The sequence below is a fragment of the Hemiscyllium ocellatum genome, chromosome 3 (genome assembly GCF_020745735.1).
Source record: "Hemiscyllium ocellatum isolate sHemOce1 chromosome 3, sHemOce1.pat.X.cur, whole genome shotgun sequence".
Lineage (NCBI taxonomy): Eukaryota > Metazoa > Chordata > Chondrichthyes > Orectolobiformes > Hemiscylliidae > Hemiscyllium > Hemiscyllium ocellatum.
In genome coordinates, this window is record NC_083403.1 from 10102866 (window position 1) to 10124975 (window position 22110).

At 42.9% G+C, this 22110-nt stretch overlaps 1 protein-coding gene across 2 annotated transcripts in view; it reads right to left on the bottom strand.

Annotated features, from left to right (window-relative positions):
* The window catches only part of LOC132830459 (cullin-9), a 193471-nt gene that overhangs the window by 143189 nt on the left and 28172 nt on the right, over positions 1-22110 (bottom strand). For both annotated transcript variants that reach the window (XM_060848204.1, XM_060848195.1), the window contains exons 3-4: positions 3935-4089; positions 1912-2430 (exon numbers count right to left, since the gene is read on the bottom strand). In XM_060848204.1, coding sequence (XP_060704187.1) covers positions 1912-2430; positions 3935-4089 — 674 coding nt within the window. The remainder of the gene's footprint in view (positions 1-1911; positions 2431-3934; positions 4090-22110) is intronic.

Consider the following 22110-nt stretch of genomic DNA (forward strand, 5'->3'; position numbering starts at 1 on the left):
GATGGGTGGTTTGCAATGCAGAATGACGACAACAGCATGGATGCAATTCCCGTACTGGCTGAGGTTACCATGAAGGTCTCAACCTCATCCCTCACTTGAAGTGTGGCGACTTTGAGATTAAACCATCACCAGTCATCTCTGTCCAGTGATGGTCTGCTAGGACAACTGCAACTTTACCTTGACCTCGTAGGGAATAAAAAATAGAGGCTATTCTTCAATACATTTATGATCCCATCTGACGGATAATTGGACAAGTCAATTCCCAGGCTTAACTCTTGGTTGATAAACAAAGAAAAAATCTAATACGGTGATCTCCTACTGAAACATAACCATTTAATGCTGCAGATTTGACTTTAGTAATAAAAGAGAAGTTTATGACATAAAAATAATAAAATAGCATTAACTAAACATTTACATACAAGGATTAAAAACACACAAACTATAATTCTGTTAAATTCCAACAGCACTCCTTTATTCTTTTACTCACGGCAAATTGAGAATTTCCCTTTCCTATCACAAAGGGTTTGACTGAACAAATGCTTAAATTCGTAACCCTAAGAATCTGACAGCCTCTTCCTTGAAATTTCACACAAATAAAATTAGACTCAGTGTTGTATCATCTCTTAGCTGAAAATGTGTTGCTGGTTAAAGCACAGCAGGTCAGGCAGCATCCAAGGAACAGGAAATTTGACGTTTCGGGCCAGAGCCCTTCATCCCTTAACCAAACACTGCTCATCTGGAACTTTTAAACTAGACTCATATACCAAGGTGACTTATTTCTTACTGGTTCCAAACTCTTCCGCCCTTTCGGAGGAGCAACTGTTTTACACATCCAGCTTCAGCCAAGATTTTTATAAACTCATCAAACTGAAACCCAAAAGCTTTTTACCAAGCTATAGCTGCTTCCCTTAATCAGGAGGGAAAAAATCCTTCTCTGACCTTCTGAAGTGATGACCTAAGCCACAACTGTTTGCTTTATTCACACGTTTAAAACTCTCTCAATGTGAATAAATTTCCATTTTGACTTTAAGAATACACTCGCTCTCAGACTGCTCTTTTGAAAAAGAAATCATCATGGCTAGAGAAATACAAGTCAATTATTAAACCCCTTTCAAGGGGCAGACCTAAACCTACATGCCATCAGCTCACATCCAAATTCGAAAATAAATGACACTAAAACACATAACTCTCACACTATACTAGACTGCTTAAAGTTCAAGGTAATCAGTCAGCCAACATTATTTTGACAGGTTCATTTAAATAGAGTATTTCGTCTTCTAGTAGTATCTGGAATGAGCACTTTCAAAATAAAGGGTGCTCATTGAGGATAGAGGGGAGGACTAATTTCTTTCTAAGTCAGGATCTCTTAAAGTCTCTTGTCCAATGTGAGCAAACCAACAAAAAAAACTTACCAGTACATATCATATTGAAATTTGTTGTATTTTGCTGTATAGATTTGCCAGAGGCATTTTTCTATGATTGAATTAATAAAACACAGCTTATACAAAATGCTTTAAAGAATCTTTCAGAAAGGTTTGCTTTCCTTTCATCTAATCACAATACAAGATTGAATAATGTTAAACAGCTGGAGTACAGTAACAGGACACCAGAAATTCTTCAGCTTTCCAGACATTAACAGACAGAGTAATTACGTGATTAACAAAGAGCTACAAAAACCTAGAAGAAGATTAGTTGTAAAGAAGCAGCTCTCAGTTTAATTCTTTACAATTCTTTTCGCATCTCATCGACTAAACTGTCAACCAATTTATTAGGATTTTTATTCCTTCAGATGACTAACCAAATCTGTGATTTTGTAAATCTTAAGCTCCTACATTCTAAAGATTTGCTAATTTCATTAGCTAATTTGTATTGCATCAAAGCACAGCATCCATACATTAAGCATTTCCTCACCTGTACAGGAGGGGTTCCATCATTGCTGTACCTAAACTCTCCTTCATCGCCACAACTAACTTGTTCATAATCCTCCAGCATTTTCACAGTCATGCCTGTTTTTAAATTCTCCTGTATATATTCCACATAACTGCTCCGACTGGCAAAGTTTGAGCGTGTTTTGTAAGTCGTGACAGTTTTTTTCCGTGGCTGTGGTATAAGTAAGTTACTGGCAACCATGCTCCGTGGCTGAAATATTGATTTAATGTTTCTGGGCAGTTCTTCTCCCGTTGACCCCACCATAAAATCAGGTTCTTTGTTCCGGTCCCAGCCCATGACACGAACTAATTCAGAAATCAGATTTGCCATCGCCATGGTGACTTCAAATTCTCGGAGCAGCCGAGCTTGTTCCGGCACGTGTGAGGCAGTGCAGTCCTGGCGTTCTCCACTTAGATCTTGCCCACTGTTATTCAACTTGTCCATTAGGGAGGTGACACACAAATAGCGTTTTACCAAAGAAAATAAGAGTTTCCCTGGTATCTGAAACAGGAAGAATAATGAATGAATTACACCACACATCTGGAAAATGATGTTTTATGCAGTTATGGAAGCAAAGTGGGGCTCAGCATTATCAGATCAGAAAGGAGAGTGGAGTGCTTTCCAGCCACGGTCGAGTAGCCTACTTGTGCTCATACACCTTATCGTGGAATTTGGCCCATGATACACATTTGGCTTTTTAAGCCATTGACTACTTGGCAAAATGTACAGGACAGAACATGAATGTATTTTAAAATTAATGTAACAGCTATCCAGTTAGTGGAAACATTAGGAGAGGTGGCTAAAAAAAACAGAATCAATCGGAGAAAAATAAAAGGTCATTAAAGCATGGAGGTACAGGAGAGATTCAGAGGGTGAAAGGGGACACTAGGCCAACAGTTCAGAGAGAGACAGCTTTCCAGACCAGGAGAATAGATTACACAGGAAAGAGCAAAACCATGAAAGGACTTAAATGGGAGATGCCAAGCAATTGAGAGCTAATGGAAGTCATCTAGCACTGGGACAAGAGGAGGAAGAACATGGCACCAGACAGGATGTGGGTCACAGACCTTTAACTGAGCTGAAGCTTACAGAGGACAGAAAATTTAGCCATGCTAGGGAAGCCTGGAAATGTTTAAACTTACAGCTAACCAAGATATGTGTGTGGATTTCAGCACCAGATAGGCTGAGGGAACTCGAGACATTTTAAGCAGAAAGGCTCTCTGCATTGGAGAGGAATAAACTGGTAATTCAAATCAGGGTGTAAAAGCATATTAAGGCTCTAACAGTTTGCTTCAGTCTGAAAGAGTGACAAGAGGGGCAATAGAATCCATTGCAAGGATGCTTTCAATATTGCAAAGTAACTGGGCTCACTCCAGACTAGACAATGGGCATACAGCCTGGCAACACTGAAGAGTGGTGAACATGTCAGTGCACATTGGACACTGACATCGCATCCATCTATGATAGCTCCAGACAGTGGCATGCAGATGAAGAAAAAGTCAAAATGAGAAAAGATCTTTGAGGAATCACAACAAGTGTGAATGGCACAGTAAATGAAACTATTCTTGTAATTTTTTTGGTGTAAATGGAACCAAAGGCAATATTTCACTATCCTTCACTACATAGGCAGTCAATGAGGACAATCTGGCCAACTATGGCGAATGCTACAGGAGGGATAATGGTTACACAAAGTAATTTGCAACTTTGCTTAGGCTAATTCTAATCCACATCATGTCAAAAAAATTATCCACTTAGAAATAAAATTGGTGCTGTCATCTCCCACAGCTTCAGCAGTTTCAGACACTACAATTGGACTACGTGGCCAAAATGCTTTAGTGGTTTGAAAGCAGCTGTAATGAGCAGCCCCATACTGACATTAAACCAGCTGGCTTTTCCTTGGCATATTATCCTTTATTTTGGGCAAGTGCAAAATGCAAATTCACTTCTTTCAGAAATGCTTTAATTGGAATATTCAGGAGCAGAAAAATCACAGAGGATCACATACCTGAGGGAGGTGAATTCCTTCAAATGAAATTCCATGTTCTTCCGAAGAAGTGGTTTCCGCAAACAATTCCAGCAAGGTGTAACGATTGTCAAAATCCATGTGTTGTTCAATCCCATCCTGCTGACTCAGTGACAGGAGAACATACGCCCGGCTACCTGCAATAGAACACAATGATCAAACTGAAGAAAAAAACCAATCAAATTTTATAAACTATTAAATTTTTGTTTTGCCAACACAAAAGTAAACCTCAACAATTAATTACAAACAGCAACAGCCATGAAAACTGTACAGAATAGTGCAAGTCTTTTAGATGTCAGGCTTACACCAGAAAGGGATTTGAACAGAAGATAAATGAAATACACAGCATATCAGCATAATATCAGAACTCCTACGTGTAAACCCTCTTCAGTGAAAGAAATATAACAAAAGTATTCTTAAGGTTAGAAAAATTGAAAATGAAAGGCAGGGATTGGGGGTGGCTGGACCGAGACCAAATAATTAATTACCTAATAAATGGGGCCAAATAATCTCAAAACTGAATTACAATGCATTAGCTTTGTCTTTTTTCAATCTGTTGACAGACACGAACATAGCATGGAGTTCAATAAAATAAACCAGAATGCATGAGAGCAGATCCAAGCTATGACATGTGACAACAGTTGATCCTCCACCAAATCCCACCCTTTTCTTCTCTTCCCTGGCTACTCGAGTAAGATGAACAAATTAGTTTAACTGGATCACAAGAAAAAGTTACTGCATAGGAAGTCATTCAGCCATCCAATGTAACCCCTCTTTCCAGGGGTTTGGTCCATAATTCTGTAGGTTACAACATTCGATTGTCAAGTTGCAACAAAAAGTTGCTGCCTTTTTCTTTATTTATTCAATGGACCATGGACATTACTGGCTAGGTCAAATTTAATGCCCATCCCAACTGCCTGAGGTGGTGATAAGTTGCCACCTTGAACCATTGCAGCTTATTTGAAGTTACACCTACAATGCTGTTATAGGGAGGGAGGCTTTGCCCCAATAACACTGAAGAAATGGCAACGTACTTCCAAACCAGGTCAGTGAGTTGTTCAAAGGGGAACTTGCAGACAGCAGTGGCCCCATGCATCTGTGGTATTGGAGTTCACAGGCTTAAAGTGTCTAGGAAACCTAGCAGTGCATCTTGTAGATTGTTCACACTGCTACCTCTATTCATCACAGAATTACTGTGGTGCACTGATTCTGAGCCTTTAAATTTGAGTTTTCATATTTTATTCCTCAACTACTATACACAAAGGCACATCCAAAATGGGTGATCTTCACAAAACATGTAGAAACAGAAGCAGTCCATTTGCCATCTAAGATTCAACAAAGCTCAAGTAGCATTGCATCTTCAGCAGTTGTTCATATCTGCCTCATCTTTCGTCTTTTACAATTCTACCTGTACATACACCTTTCCCTTATTTCGCTCTCATGTCAAGGATCCCGCAACCCCAGAAGCAAAAGCTTTTAACTTGTGTCATGTTCCTGCCTTTGTGCTGCGAATGTGCACAATGGATGATCGTGAGTGTCTCAACCGAGCCTGCTTCCACCACACTTCCACATAGTGCAGACCAGACACCAAGTACACCCTGTGCAAAGATATGTTTCTTTGACAAAACACTTCAAAATTGTGCCTTCTGGTTCTCAATCCATTACTGAAAATGGTATGTCAGCATTCATACCAAAGGAATTAATATGTAGCAGCAGGATGCTTTGTTGCATTTGTAAAGGCTATGGTGAAACCACATCTAGAATATCACTTGCAGTTTTGATCTCATCTGAAGATGGAAGTTCTGGCTTCAGAGGCAGTTCAACAAAGGCTTACCAGATTGATTTCTAAATCCTAAATTGCTTGTTCCCTCGTTGCATCCAAGAAACTATACTGGATGCACTCCAGAAATTTACTACCTTTCTGATAAGTGTTTGCCTGCCCCTCCCAATAGATATTAATGTTAAAATCCACATTGATACTGCTCTAGCTTTGTGACATAATTGCTTAATTTCTGCATTTATATCATATAGCACTTCAGAAAGCTACTGTGAATCTGTCCACAAAAACTGTTATATAGTTTTAGATCTTTTACTGTTCCTCAGTTCCACCTATAGGGTGTCTTCATTATATACACCCACATCACTGAAGTAATTTTGTTTCTACTCAATAAGGCTACTATTGTACTCAGTAAGGCTACTATTGAGCTGCCATTTTTCCAGTCTGTCCTATAAACTTTACTAATTGATATATTTACTCCCCAATCCCTGTCAACCTTCTGCCGTGTCTCAATAATAACTAACGTATCATAATTTCCAATTTAAATTTGTGCCTGAAGCTCATTTAGTTTATTCCTTACAATCCATGGAAGTAGTCGTTTGTGGAACTCTTTGGGTGATTGTAACCTGTTGCTCAACAACAACTTTCAATCACTGACAAAGTTCTACCCAATAATTTTGAATACCATCAATACTTTATTGGTACAAGTGAAAGTCATTTATGATTTTAATTATTAATAAACTTTGACCCTTGAAAAATGAGTAAATATTCACTAACTAATCATAACCCAGTTCTGTGGCAGCAACTTTTCTGAACATGGTTGAGAAGTTTCACGCGCCAAACTCACTGACACTGACCCCTCTCATACAGCTTTTCACCTCCCATTCTCAGAGCTGACAATGCTAGAAAAAGGAGCTTCGCTTCTCCTTCCCTTCTCACCAAACTCTCTCATTTAATAAACTCCTAACTTTACACTGACAACCTGTACTCCAACCTCCTGCTTTTACACCGAGATGAGTAAGCTTTCTAAAAACCAAACAACTTGACTAAGACAGTTATTTTATGAACTGATTTCATCTGTTCTCAGTCAGCTCGGTTATCCCTGCCAAAGCCTGAAAGAAATTTGAAGTTGCAAATTTCTGTTAAATTTCAAGTGCCACCAAGACAGACTGGATTGTTTCAGAAGAGACATTGACACTCAAGGTCCACTTCTTTCCTGACCAAACTCCTATGTTCATGTTGTCACACGCTACACTCCATAACAAGGATCTACCAAAATGAAGGAAGCCAAGAGTGGAAGTTGCTGAAGACATAAAAGTGAGCAAAAAGCACAACTTTATTTTATTCACTTGATGAATGGGCCAGCATTTATTTTGCAACAAAGTGCTCATTCTGTAAGTATTGAGACATCAAAGGGTTAATTTGTTCTGCTGACACGTAAAAATTGAAAGTCCCGGGGCAGGGTGTTTTTCTGTCTTGCAGGTAGGATGTGACTATCTAATCTTACCCTGTAAATGTTGCATTTTAAGAAAGGATCTAATCTCTCAGCATTTTAAGGAAGGACCTAATCCCACTGTTTCTCGAAATAATGTTGTCACTTTCCATTGTTTTTGGGTGGCATGTGACTATGGGGGAGAGGCAGGGCATTCTTTCTTGCGTGCACGACCGACTGTGATGCAGTGAGAATGTGTATACAGTATAAGCAGGTAGGAAAAGAGTTAAGTTTAAAGTTTTGTGAAACAAGAGCTTCAGCTGAGCAGGACTCAGTTCAGATAAGAACTTACAATTAACAAGTTGCTGGAGGCAAAGGTAATGAGTTAATAAGGGAGAAAAGCATTCATTATGTAGAGCCATTTAATATTGGAAGCATTCAGCATGCAAAGTCTGTTAACAAGGTGAAAAGTATTCATTATGTGAAGCCAGTTTTATTGTATAACAGCAGATGGCTTAATCTTCACTACTGACACTCACTGATTGTAATGGTCACCCAATCAATATATGTGTTGCCTTATCTGGATGATCGTCCTTGTAAAATGACTATATAGTTTATTGACAAACTGCTGTTCCACAGAAGACCATTAATTCATGTCTCTGTGCACATGGGTGATTGTTCTCTTTCCCTCCAGAGTCCAAAACAAAGATGAAGGAGATAAAACTATACAGTGGCTCTGAGCATTTTGCTTCGATGTGGGGGGGGCAACGGGACAACAGTACAACCCCGTACAAAGGGAGGACGGTTCCCTTATTCAGAGAACCTCACTTGACACGTTCCACAAGCATTGCGAAGTGTCAAATGATCCTCCAAAAGCTTGTACTTGCTGAAATAAATCATGGCTGCTCACAGAAGTTGGTGTTATTGCAGTTGCACCAAGCATGTAAGAACCTCAAGAAAGGAATTTCACAGCCTTGTCTCCTTTTAAGCAAAAGATGCCTTGCATAAAAGTAAAAATGTTGACCCTCCTTTAGCCACCTCAACAGACACTCAAGTGATCAAAAGATTATACATATCGTCAATTATGGATCCATAGTGCTCTGTCCTTTGCAAGTCAATCTCAATTGCTGCACTCTAATTACCCACTGTCACTAGATTTTAAAAATCCATGATGGGACAGGTTTGCCACTTCTGTTCGAGATAGCTACTTCTTCAACATTTGCTGAGTTAACAGATGGACACAAGATTGATGTTGAGATGAAACGGAGCTGCAGTGGTCCACAGATACTTCGCACCCATTCATACAAAAACAACTTTCAAAAACTACAGGTTTAAAACAGGGAAAAATTACTGAAGCCACTTAAAGTAGGTTTTGGGTAACAGAATTTTAATATTGTGACGGTAGGAACCATAGGTGCATGTTTTTCATTTACTGGAGCTTGCAATAATTTCAGAAGCCCTGTAAAGAACACCCGTTCAAGTATTCAATCGATTACAATGATACAAGAGATTCAGATTGCAGCTGTACTTGCTGTATTCATTTCAGAGAGGCAGCATGGATGGTTTTCTCACCCAACATCCACACAGAAGAGTCCACTGGATAACAATAAGCAGCAGTGTAGAATCTGGACTGCTGTCTTATCCTTTCTGAAGGCATAGAGGGGCCAACTGTGGCACCAGTACCACCACCCTATCAAAGATCATTAGCGCACCTCAATCAAAAAAAACATACATCAGGGTCTTGGTGGTCTGTATAACTAAGCAATTCATGAGAGTAGATAGCAGCACTGCAGTAATGTCACGGGACCGGTGGCCCAAGATAATACTCTAGGGGCACTAACAGCTGGGAGAATTTCAATGTAATTCAGAACATTTAAACATAGGAACAAATAAGAGTGGTCCATTCAGTCTCTTGAGCTAAATATAAAGTTGGAATATAAAGTTAGTATCAGTAAAGTGACTGCAAAATTGTCATGATAAATTAGCAGAAAGCAGATATCTGGAGAAGAAACATTTTTTGCTCTGCAATAAAAATCAGCTCAAGCCTGAAGATAGCCAGTTTGTTCCTAATCCTCAGCACATTGTGGCTCCAGGAAACCAGAGACTTTATAACTGTGAACTAGCCACACTGCACTTTCTACAAGCAACTGTGTGGTGACTGGAGGCAGAGCTAACTGAGGAAACTGGATCACTTTCAAGGACTCTCCATGTAAACACAGTTAAAACTCTCAACACCAGATTATAGTCCAACAGGTTTAATTGGAAGCACGCTAGCTTTCGGAGCGACATTCCATCAGGTGATAGTGGAGGGCTCAATCCTAACAGAATTTATAGCAAAAATTTAGTGTCATGTAATTGAAATTAAACATTGAAAAATTGATTGTCTGTTAAGCCTTTCATCTGTTAGAAGAGAGTGATAGCTTCACTTCTTTCATGTGTAAATCACAAAACCTTTTTATTAAAAAGTTGCATTCTTGGGTTAACAATGGTGAGAGCTAGACAATAAGTTGAAGGTGTCAGCCCCCTGTGCTCTCTGTCTATGCCATGATGTTTAGATTGATTCTAATCTAAAAAGTGAGATAATGGAGAGGTTCCAATGTGTCTGAAATATCTACTCTTTAAAAAAAAGCTTAAGTTTTTTTTACATTGAAAGGGAAGTGGCCACTTTTCCCAATTCAGCGTTTGGTTTGGTTTGAACTGGGAACCCAGAGAAGCTGCTGGACCCAAAGAAACCCAAGCTGATCTCTCTCTCTGCAATTTCTCTCCTGAAAGAAATTGTTTGAATTTACCTTTTCTTTGCCAAGGTGGTGTTTATGGGAATGCAGCAAGTATTTGGAACAGCACCATCAAGTTGCAACAGCCAATTGCATTTTCAGATAAATCATGTTATTCTACATTCTCTTTTGTTCATGCATAAATAAATTGTTTTGTTTGAAATGGAGTTGGGCCAGCTGCATCACTCCTGGAATATCCACTTCACACCTGCTTTAAACAACTAGAAACAATGGTTTATCTCTGCACAAGTGCTGCAAGACTAGTTTCTTCGGCATTTGGCCAAACCTTGATCCTGTTTCTTGGGTTCTCTTCACTTTACTCTCTGTCCACATAGCTCTCACCATTTTCCCCTTCACAAAGTCTCCTCAAATCCTCTCATTTGGTAAATGCAGAATGGATGTTTGTCATGACCAGAGAGTTCAGAACTACAGATCACAGGGTAGGCTATTTAAGATTGAAGTGAGGAGAAATTTCTTCAGGCAGAGTGGTGAACTTTTGAAATTTGCTATCATGGAGAACATTGAATGGTCATATTTAGCAAAAGAGAACAAAGGGTATGGGGAAAAAGCAGAAACAGGGTAGAGTTGGATGATCAGCAGTATCAAAAGGCCGAATGGCTTAATCCTGTACCAATTGCCTATGGTTTCAACGTAACTGGAGTTTTTTTTTGAGTGAAGCCTTTCCTCTTTGTCCTCTTCTCAAAAAGAAGTCCCAAAATACATCCCTAGATGTATTCTCAAACTGAAGGTTTCCCTCTGGTGGTAGCAACTAGGGAAGTGTTGGTGGGGGAAAAAAAAGTAGGAGGGTGTCCACAAAAATAGCTTACTTTGATTGGTGGGAATGAAGATACATGGGCATGACTTGGGATGGTATGAAATCAGAGCTGATGACATGGGGGAAGGGAACGGGATGGATAGATGTCAGAAATAGACTGGCATAGAAGAGACATTTAAACTAATACTGTCACATTAAAAGATAATGTTTCTACAAAATGTTTTTGGATAATTGTTCATTTAAAAATAAAATTCCTATAGATATTTGAATAATTAATCAGCACCCTTGGACAATACATAACAAACAGTCTAACCAATTAAATACTCCTTCAAACTTTATTAACAGTCTCTAAGTAGTGACTCTTCTTTCTTCTTCTTTTGACAGCCTCCCAGGCTTAAGGAATACTTGCTTCCAACAGCGGGTGGTGGGGTCTGTGATGGTTAAAAAGTCTGATCCTGGGGCTGCAGGTTCTGCCAGAGTAAGGTCATTAATGTTTGGTGAGGCAGGTGGGTGGCATATTTTAGAACATAGAACAGTACACAGTACAGGCCCTTCAGCCCTCGATGTTGTGCTCACATTTTATCCTACTCTAAAGGAGAAACTAACCTACATGCCCTCACCCAGATGCCTATGCAAGGGTCACTTAAATGACCCTAATTATGTGACTCTATTGCCACTACTCGCAGTGCACTCCACATACTCACCATGAACCAACCTCTGACATCTCCCCTAAGATTTCCTCTAATCACCTTAAAATTATGCCTCCTCGTGATAAACATTTCCACCCTGGGAAAAAGTCTCTGGTTATCTACTATCAATGTTGCTCATCATCTTGTACACTTCTATCAAGTCTCCTCTCATCCTTTCTTCACTCCAATGAGAAAAGCCCTAGCTCCCTCATCCTTTCTTCATATGACATGTCCTCCAATTCAGGCAACATCCTGGTAAATCTCCACATCCTTCCTGTAATGAGATGACCAGAACTGAACACAATATTCCAAGTGTGGTCTAACCAGGGCTCCATAGAGCTGAATGACATCGCAGCTCTTAAACTCAATACCCCTGCTAATGAAAGCCAACACACCATATGCTTTATTACAGCCCTATCAACTCATGTCTGTGTGCACATGGGCGATCGCTCTCTCTGTCCCCCTCCAAGGCCCGGAATAAAAGATGGAGGTGGTAAAACTATACTGCCTTCGTTTTGTTTTGACTGAAGGGGGAAAACGGAGGACTGAGGGTATTAGCCAGGGAGACTACGCTAACATTGTATGCCTATCCTGCCAATGGATGTACAAGATTTTGTAAAGGCACCACTGATGATAATTCTCCAAGCACTTGAAATGTCTGCTATCCATGTTCCTCATGCATACAGGACGGTGAGCACCACAGTTGCTCTGTAGATCACGAGCCTGGTACTTATTTGACATCTCAGACATTGTTCCTTTGCTGTCCAAAGCCTGCACTGGTGTATGAGAGTACATGTTGGATCCTACCTGTCCATCTTCCCTCCTATCTGCTCCATCCACCCCTCTGTCCTATGACCATCAACCCCCACCTGCATCTACCTCACCACCTCCTCCCCCTGCATTTATCTCTGAGTGCTCCTGTCTGATTTCCAGCATCTGTAGTCCTCGCTTTCTCCTAAATGTTGGATCACATTGTCAAGCATTGAGAAGAGGCTTCCATGCTTCAGGAAATGACCCATGTTACCAGAGGCTCACCATGGATTCTGATAGCCCGAGGGCAGTGTTGTGTGGTATGTGCAGCTCGGTAGAGAACCTGTTTTCTAGTTGTTTAATCGGAGGCCCACTCTCTCAGGTGTGTCCGTGAATGCACTGACAATGGCTTATAGTCGTGCACACAGGTAGGCATCGTCTGCATACTACAGCTCAATAACAGACGTTGGGTTGGTCTGGAGACAAAGGCTGAACAGTTTCCTCCTTGTCCTGCAGTTTTCTTCCACTCCGTTGGGGCGGATCATGGGGATGGGGTGGAATGTTGTAGCAAACATAATTGAGAAGAACGCTGGTGTGATGAAGCAACCCTGTTTGACCCCAGTTCCTGCTCAAACTGGGTTGGTGATGGATCCACTGACAAGGGTCATGACTTGCTTGTCGTGAAGCAGGTAGAGAATGGTGATGAATTATAAACTTGAGGATGTTCCACAAACCCTCAGACAGAATCAAAGGGCAGGTATGAGGCCGCGAGAGAGCCATTTTCTTGGATTTGCTGCACACTGCCTATCATATCCATTGCGCCTGGTGACAGGTGGCAGCTGCACGGAGCACTGCCGGATAGTGGCCAAGGAGGCCTTTCCCATTACAGATGATAGGAAATCTCATTTCCACAATTGGATTGCTCTCCCTGCTTGAAGATGGCTACAATCATGGCTCTGAGATCACTAGCATGATGTTATTCATCTTGACAGAGACAAAAAGGTCACGGCTTTGCACCAAGAGTCTCTTTACCATATTCAGCAGAGACTCTGTCGGTATCATAGGCCATACTGTCTTTCAGCTGGCCCAACACCAATTCTCCTGAGGCAGGAAAACCACTGTACAAAGACCCTGGGAAGACTGAGCTACTCAGGTGGTACCTCAGACCTAACCTGGTGATGACCAATGTGCCAGGGCTGCAGAGTGCTGACAATGTCTGGTCCACCCGAAAAGTCACCAGAGCCAGCTCCCACATAGACACGCAACCTGTCAACCAGAAAACACTAAGACTGGTTCAACAATAATAAGGAGATCCAGGTTCTCCCAAACACAAATGCAAAGCATTTCTAAAATGGCTGTGCCAAAGCTAGAGAGTGAGAGGAAACAAGCCTACAGAGAACTGAAGGCTGAGATGCAGCAAAGGACTAGTGACCTAAAGACTATGGAAATAGAGAACAGGAGACTCAACACCTTGCTGACAACCACGAACAGTAGAGTTTCTTCAACATAAAAAAGGCATCTATAGGCCACATACTCAAGGACTAACTCCATTGAACCAAAACAGTCTTTTTAAAGACTGAGAGGCAGTCAACCAGAGTGCTTAGAGCACCTCCTCAACGATACAGCCTTCAACACAAGTGCCCTCGACATCATCCCAAAACATGCTACACATCAATTCCGCACACCTCAAAAATCACAGCAGTTGAAAAAGGCATTTTAATGCTAAAATAGTGACTACTCCAGATTCTAAGACAAAGATTCCTGCGTGAGAGATTATCATGCAAGATTAAAGCTCATGGGATCATAGAAAGTGTATGGAGATGGATAGAAAACCAGTTGGCAGGGAGGAAACAAAGTAGGAATTAATGGGTCATTTTCAAATTGGCAGGCAGAAACTAATGGAATGCCACAGAGATCAGTGTACAATGTATATTAATAATTTGGATGAGGGAACAATGTAGCATCTCAAAGTTTGCACATGATACCAATTTGGGTGGGAGGGTGAACTGCGACAGGGATGCAGAGATCCTTCAGCATGATCTGGACACATTGGGTGAGTGGACAAATCAGATGCAGTATAATTTGGATAAACATAAAAACACAGTACAGGACTTTCAACCCTCAATGTTGCACCGACCTGTGGAACCAATCCAAAGCCCAAACTTACACTATGCCATTATCATCCATATGTTTATTCAATGACCATTTAAATACCTTTAAAGTTGGCGGTCTACTACTGTGCGGGCAGTATTCTCCATGCCCTTACTACTGAGTAACGAAACTACCTCTGACATCTGTCCTATATCCATCATCCCTCAATTTGAAGCTATGCCCCTTCGTGCTAGCCATCATCATCTGAGGAAATAGGCTCTCACTGTCCACCCTATGTAACCCTCTAATTGTCTTTACGTCCTTATTAAGTCATCTCTCAATCTTCTAACAAAAACAGCACTAAGTCCCTCAGCCTATCAAAAGACCTTCCCTCCGTACCAGGCAACATCCTGGTAAATCTCCTCTACATCCTTTCTGATGCTTTCGCATCCTTCCGGTTAATGCAGCAATCACAACTGTACGTAATACTCCAAGTGCAGCCACACCAGAGTTTTTGACAGATACAACATGACCTCATAGCTCAGAAACTCATCCCTCTACCAAAAAAATTCTAACACACTACAGACATTTGCAACAACCCTGTCAACCTGGGTAACAACTTTCAGGGATCGATGCACATGGATAACAAGACCTCTCTGCTCATCCACACTACCAAGAATTTTACCATTAGCCCCATACTGTTACTTTTTCCAAAGTGATTCACCTCTCACTTTTCCACATTAAATTCCATTTGCCACCTCTCAGCCCAGCTCTGCAGCTCATCTACGTCCCTCTGTAACCTGCACCATCCTTCAGCACAATCCTCAACTCCACCAACCTTAGTGGCATCCACATATACACTAAGCCATCCTTCTACATGCTCAACCAGGTCATTTATAAAAATGACAAACAGCAGTGGCCCCAAAATAGATCCTTGTAGCACACAAGAAACTAAACTCCAGGATGAACATTTCCCATCAACCACCACCCTCTGTCTTCTTTCAGTGAGGCAATCTCTGATCCAAACCACTAAATCGCCCTCAATCTCATGCCCCCATACTTTCTGCAATAGCCTACCATAGGGAACCTTGTCAAATGTCTTACTGAAATCCATATACACCACATCCACCTGTTTAGTCACCTTCTCAAAGAACTCTAAGGTTTGTGAGACACTACCTACCCTTCACAAAACCATGTTGGCTATCCCTAATCAAATTATTCCTAGTTCTTTTAATCCTTTCCAACACTTTACCCACAGCCGAAGAATGGCTCCCTGGTCTATTTTGGAACACTCCAGGGAGTGCCTTTTCCGAGTCTTTACATCGCTCAATGTTTGTCTACTCTCTAGCATCACCACAGACCGAAGGACCAGATGATACTGGTGTTATATGAGGCTGGTTGTTATCATCATTATCGCGGGGACCTACTAACGCTGTTGATGCTGTAGGATTTTCTGGATTTTGTGAGGTTCGACCGGTCCTTGTCATTTACTCACTTGTCACTGAAGAGTTGCAAGAGTTCCAGTGTCAGCAACAGTGTGAGTTTAGATGTCTTTTGGGTGAACGTATCATATCTTTCAATGCCAAGGAACTTCATGAGGCTGTTGTTCATAACCGGCCACTTGCCTCGTGCGCCCATCACGAAGCCAAAGTATTTGGGCTCCACGCCTCCCGTCAGTTCCATGATCTCGGCACTCGGGTGTTTATACTTCTCTTGTTTCTCTCGCCACACTGTTTCGAATGCTTTACTATCATTCTCATATCAAACTGTGACACCCAAAACTGCAATCTTCTGGTCTTTTCTAAATATGAGATCTGGCTTCCATAGGGAACCGTCTTTGGCACACAACCTTGGTTCCACATGTGTTGTCCAGCCATACTTACTGACTTGCTTCTGCAACTGTTCGGCGATCTTGTTATAGCGTTTTATTCACGCATTTTTAACGAATGGGCAGCTTCCTGAGATGTGTGATATGGTCTCGTTTGCCATCGCACACCTTCGGCATAGTTTTTTTTCGGTTTGGCCGTCCTCTGGATAATGTGGTTCTTGTCGGGTACAGGTTACACCACAAGAACAGCTGTTAATGAATCTAAAGGATTTTTGCTGTACTCCGGCTTTTGTCCAAGAATTAGATTAGATTACTTAGTGTGGAAACAGACCCTTCGGCCCAACAAGTCCACACCGACCCGCTGAAGCACAACCCACTCATTCCCCTACATTTACCTAACACTACGGGCAATTTAGCATGGCCAATTCACCTAACCTGCACACCTTTGGACTGTGGGAGGAAACTGGAGCATCCGGAGGAAACCCACGCAGAAACGGGGAGAATGGCTGTGTGGAGTTTGCACAGTCAGTCGCCTGAGTCAGGAATTGAACCCGGGTCTCTGGCGCTGAGAGGCAGCAGTGCTAACCACTGTGCCATCGTGCCGCCCACAAAGAGATCTTGTCATCTCTAAAGTACTGGATGCCTGCCCCTTGACATTCCAGCTTTTGCCATTTTTCGAATTCCCGCGCTCTCCAGTCCACATATCTATTTGGAGGTTTCAGTCGTCCTGTGTTTGCCTCTCGGAGTGCAGGCATGATGCCTTGGATGGCAATCATCGGGTCAATTTCCCCTTCACCGCTGCTGCGGCTACTGGGTTGGAAATTTTCAATTTCCTTGAGCTCGTGCAGTCCTGCAACTATCTGTGTTGCTCTCTACTTTATACTGAAAGGCGGCTTGAATGACTACATCACTGGACATGTCTCGTGCCTCACGTTCGCAAACGATCACTGATGGGATTTGCACCTCCAGTTTTGGGATGCGTAGACCGCCATTCCTGCTGCTAGCGTATAGTGCTCCATCTGTGGTATGAGGTGGTAGGTGTAGGAATTCTTTGGTGGCGTTGTGTATTAATTGGTCCAGTTTTATGAGAGTAGCCTGTGACGCTTCTGTCAGGATCAGGTGGAAGTACAATCGGGGATGACACATATCTTAAAGATCTCCAGCCTTTGTCGTGGTCAGAGAGTTGCTGCCTGTATTCCTTTAATCCAGGACTTAAGCTTCTCCGCCCACTCCCCTTTCACCACACCTGCCCATGGATCGATCCAGGCACCCAGGTATTTCGCTGTCTCGCCTGGGGGTATATAGGCTATGGATTCGTCCCGCAGCTTCCAGTGGCGAGGTGATTGTACACAAAGGTTTTCCTTTTGAAAGTGAAATGGAATCCCTTCGTCTTCGCTGTATTAATACTGAGGCCTGTATGGTTACAGTAAGCCTGTAGCAGCTTTAGGTTCCTAGCCATACCGGTGAGAGAGTCGCTAAGAAGGGCGATGTGGTCCGCGAAGGCCAAAGTTGAACAGTGGACTCTTTTGTCCAGGGGCATGGAGACCCCTGAGTTGGCTCTCTTCAGGGAGCACACCAACGGATCCAAAGCGATGTTAAAATAACATTGGTGAAAGTGGGTCGCCTTGTTTTACACCCCTCTCAATAGTTATTGGGGTGGTTAAGTTTCCATTCCCTTCCACCACTGTAGTGTTGCCAATGTATAGGTCTGCGATGAGACTTACTAAGACTTTAGGTAGTTTCACACTTTGTAAAGATTTGATCACTAGTTTGTGCCCAACCAAGTCGAACGCTTTTGCTAGATCAACAAAGACAACTGCGAGGTCCTTCCGATTGTACTTTGCTGGGGTTTATCTCGACTGTCTCACTTAGGCGTTTAGCCATTATTTTCGTGAACAGCCAGAGCAGCATTGGACCGATGGTTATTGGTCGCCAGTTATCAATGCTTTTCAAGCATTCCTTGTCCTCGCACTGAGGAATCAGAACTGTTCGGCTCATTTTCAGTGAATCCGGGATCGTGCTTGACTTTAGCCATAAGGAGAAGAGGCGGGGTAGACGGGTTTCCTCCTGCTCATGGAGTGTTCATATGTCCTGTATTTTCAGGCCGTCTGCTCCGGTGGCACTGTTCTCGTCTATTCCCTTGATGGCCGTTTCATCGAGGCCCCATCATCGACTTTGCCAGTGTATGGGGCATACTTGTTTATGTTTGATTTATTATTTGGTGCTGACAGTTTCTCACAGAAACACGTCTCCAGTTCCTCCTTTGTTAGAGGACAAGCGGGTGAGGTCAGCGCCCCCATGATCTCGCGAGCCGGTTGGATTTGTAAAGCTGTTGTGTTGCTCGAAACAGCGCCTTACGTGCTGCCCACCGTTTTTTAGTTCTGGTGTTTCTCCCGGGCCTTTTGTCTTTCTTGGCCCTATCTTTTGGGGCCTCTTGTGTTTGTCCTACCTTTTCCTACTATTCATTAGTAGGTCGGTAATACTGTCTACTAGTCCAATTCTGAGGCGAGCGTCTCCGGATCATTCCTCACGCACAAGAGCTCTTCAGCTTGTGTAAGTTGGTCGTCAACATCCCGATGTTTTGGGATCGAAGCCAGTGTTTATCGGCTGGCTCTTTGGCGCTGGACTTGGTCGTCAGAATTCTCCTGGATACTCTCTGCCTCAGAATCATGCTGTTGGCTCGCTGATGTTCCTGACCTCCGTCGGGGTGCTTGCCAAGAGCCTGCGTTTGTCCGAGATTTGCTTTGGTCAAAGTTTGTGCGAAGATTTGTAGCTCGGGTCCTCGTTGTTGCGGTTCTGTTCGCCAAGCTGGGAGTTTTTGTTGCAAACGTTTCGTCTCCTTTCTAGGGTGACATCCTCAGTGCTTGGGAACCTCCTGTGAAGCGCTTCTGTGCTGATTCCTCCCGCATTTATAGTGGTTTGAATCTGCCACTTCCGGTTGTCAGTTGCTGTCTGCTGCCGTGAGCAAAACCAACATAGTGTACAAAATCCCATGCAAGGACTGCACTAAACATCACATAGGACAAACAGGAAGACAGCTAACAACCCGCATCCATGAACACCAACTAGCCACGAAACGACAAGACCAGCTATCCTAAGTAGCCATACACTCAGATGACAAACAACATGAATTCGATTGAGACAACACCACTATTATAGGGCAGGCCAGAGAACAGCCAGGGAACTCCTAGAGGCATGGCACTCATCCACAAATTCTATCAACAGACACATCGACCTAGACCCTATATACCGACCACTGCAGCGGACAGCAACTGACAACCGGAAACAGCAGATTCAAACCACTATAAATGCCGGAGGAATCAACACAGAAGCGCTTCACAGGAGGCTCCCAAACACTGAGGCTGTCACCTAGAAAGGGGACGAAACGTTTGCAACAAAAACTCCCAGCTCGGCGAACAGAACCACAACATTTGCTTTGGTGTTTTAGTTTTCAGGATGCTACTGGTGGACTGGTTTATGAATTCGCATCCAACAAATCTCACTTCTAATTCCCTCAAGAGTGCCACCTCCTCCTGTGACCATATACGGTCGCTCCTCCCGGGTTTGTTTTGGACCTTGGGTGCATGTTTGAGGCATTTTGTAGAACCGGGTGTCTGTGCCTCTCGTGTTGACCAAGGCCTTATTGTGTTGAAAACCGTTGGTCACACACGCTGCATGCAAAGTCCGCAGTTGGGAGTGGTTTCTTTCCATTGCATTTTGGGTAAAGCTATTGAGTGGTATTCTCCCGCCTAATCGCAGCGTGAACATCTTGTACGAATGTTCTTTATTCTGAGCACTTTAGTCACATGGGTCTTAAACATGCTCACCGTGGGGAAGAGGGTACTGCAGTCCTTGCAAAACAGCCCATCAACGGGATAGTGGATGGTTACCGCCGAGGCAGATGTTCTGTCACATACTGGCCCAATAATGACTCCTTCCATGAAGGCCGTCGCATCTGTTGTTTCTTCGCCAGTCTCATTTATAGTCTTTTCCAAGTCTGTGCCCTGCTTCATATCTCGATAACTTTTGTTGTAGAAGGTCTGGGTGGTTATGCTTATATCGACCGTAGGGTACCTTCATCAACATTATCCATGTTGTCCGTTACAGGGTGAGCCGGCTCCCTGAGAGGGGTTCTCGGTCTCAACTCTAAGGTAGGAGGTAACGTCTCAAGGTCGCTGTCTCAGTCTGGACCGAGATGGACCTTGTTGCGGGTTTTATACAATTACAACCTTATCACAGCTCGCAGTTGCGGATGAGGCTGCGGGGAGGTGGTTTTTCCGAGACGCTTCCCAGCCAGATTGCTCCATTAAATATGGAAGACCCATACTGGTTTTTTGAAAGCAGGTCTGTCTACACCACAGCCGTCTCGTACTTTTTCTGGTCGTTTGGTCACCCAACATCCAGGAATGTTGGGCTTACCGGCAAGGCCAGCGAGGAGGCACAACAAACTGTGCGCCAAACACACGTGAAAACGTCACAGTCGGCAACCAGAGTTGTCTCTACTCCCCTTCTTGACTGTGATATTAAAAAAAAATTAACCTGCTCTGCTGACCTGCAAGAAATTGAATGCCGTGGGGATAGGGTGGTGTGTCACTGCCTTATGGGTGCAATGTGAGATTTCATCCCCTATTCAGAAATCAATAAGAAGATTATAGTTCGAATGCTGACTGCTCCCTGCAGTTAAAAAAAATACAATTCATACCAGATCTGGCCATTAAGGTATGAGAAATTAACAGAACAAGGGGATAACACTGGCCATCCTCCAGTCTGCTGGCACTATTCCTGTCGACAATGACAACATAAAGATCAAAACCAAAGGCTCAGCAATACCCTCCCTAGCTTCCCAGAGAATCCTAGGATAAATTCCATCCAGCCCAGGGGACTTAGCTATTTCTACACTTTCCAGAATTGCTAACACCTCTCTCATATGAACCTTAATCACATCTAGTCTAATAGACTGTATCTCAGTATTCTTCTGATAGCACTGTTTTTTTCCAGTGTGAATAATAACATATTCATTTAGCACTTACCCTATCGACTCTGACTCCACGCACAACTTCCCACTTCTGTCCTTGATTGGCCTGAATCTTACTCTAGCTATTCTTATATTCCTGACAAACCTATAGAAACCCACCGACTCCCACAGCTACCTGGATTACACCACTTCCCACCCCACCTCTTGCAAAAATGCCATCCCGTATTCCCAATTCCTCTGCCTCCGCCGTATCTGCTCCCAGGAGGACCAGTTCCACCATAGAACACACCAGATGGCCGCCTCCTTTCGAGACCACAATTTCCCTTCCCACGTGTTTAAAGATGCCCACCAACGCATCTCGTCCTATGCTACATATCTGTGCCTTTGCATCGTTGAAGTAAAGATAACCAAATTGTGATCACTATCACCAAACTGCTCACCTATCTCCAAATCTAACACCTGACCTGCCTGGTTCATTACCCAATACCAAATCCAGTGTGGTCTCGCCTCTTGTTGACCAGTCTTGCTGTGTCAAGAAACCTTCCTGCACACATTTGACAAAAACTGACCCAACTATAGTATTTCCAGTCAATATTTGGAAAGTTAAAGGCCCCCATAATAACTACCCTGTCACTCACTTCTATCAAGGATCATCTTTGCAATCCTTTCCACTGGAACTATTCGGAGGGCTAGAAAAACTCCCAGAGTGATCTCTTCTTTTCTGTTTCTAATCTTAGCCCATACTACCTCAACAGGAGTCGTCAAACCATCCTTTCTACCACAGAAATATTGTCCTTGACTAACAATGCCACACCTCCCCCCCTTTTACCACCACCTCTGTTCTTACTGAACCATCTAAATCCTGGAACCTGCAACAATCATTCCTGTCCCTGTTCTATCCATGTCTCTGAAATGGCCACAACATCAAAGTCCCAGGTACCAACACATGCTGCAAGTTTACCCATCTTATTCCGGATACTCCTGCTGTTGAAGTAGACACTGCAAACCACCTTCCTGCCTGCCGATGCAACCTTAAAACCCTTATTAATGACCTCGCTACACTCAAC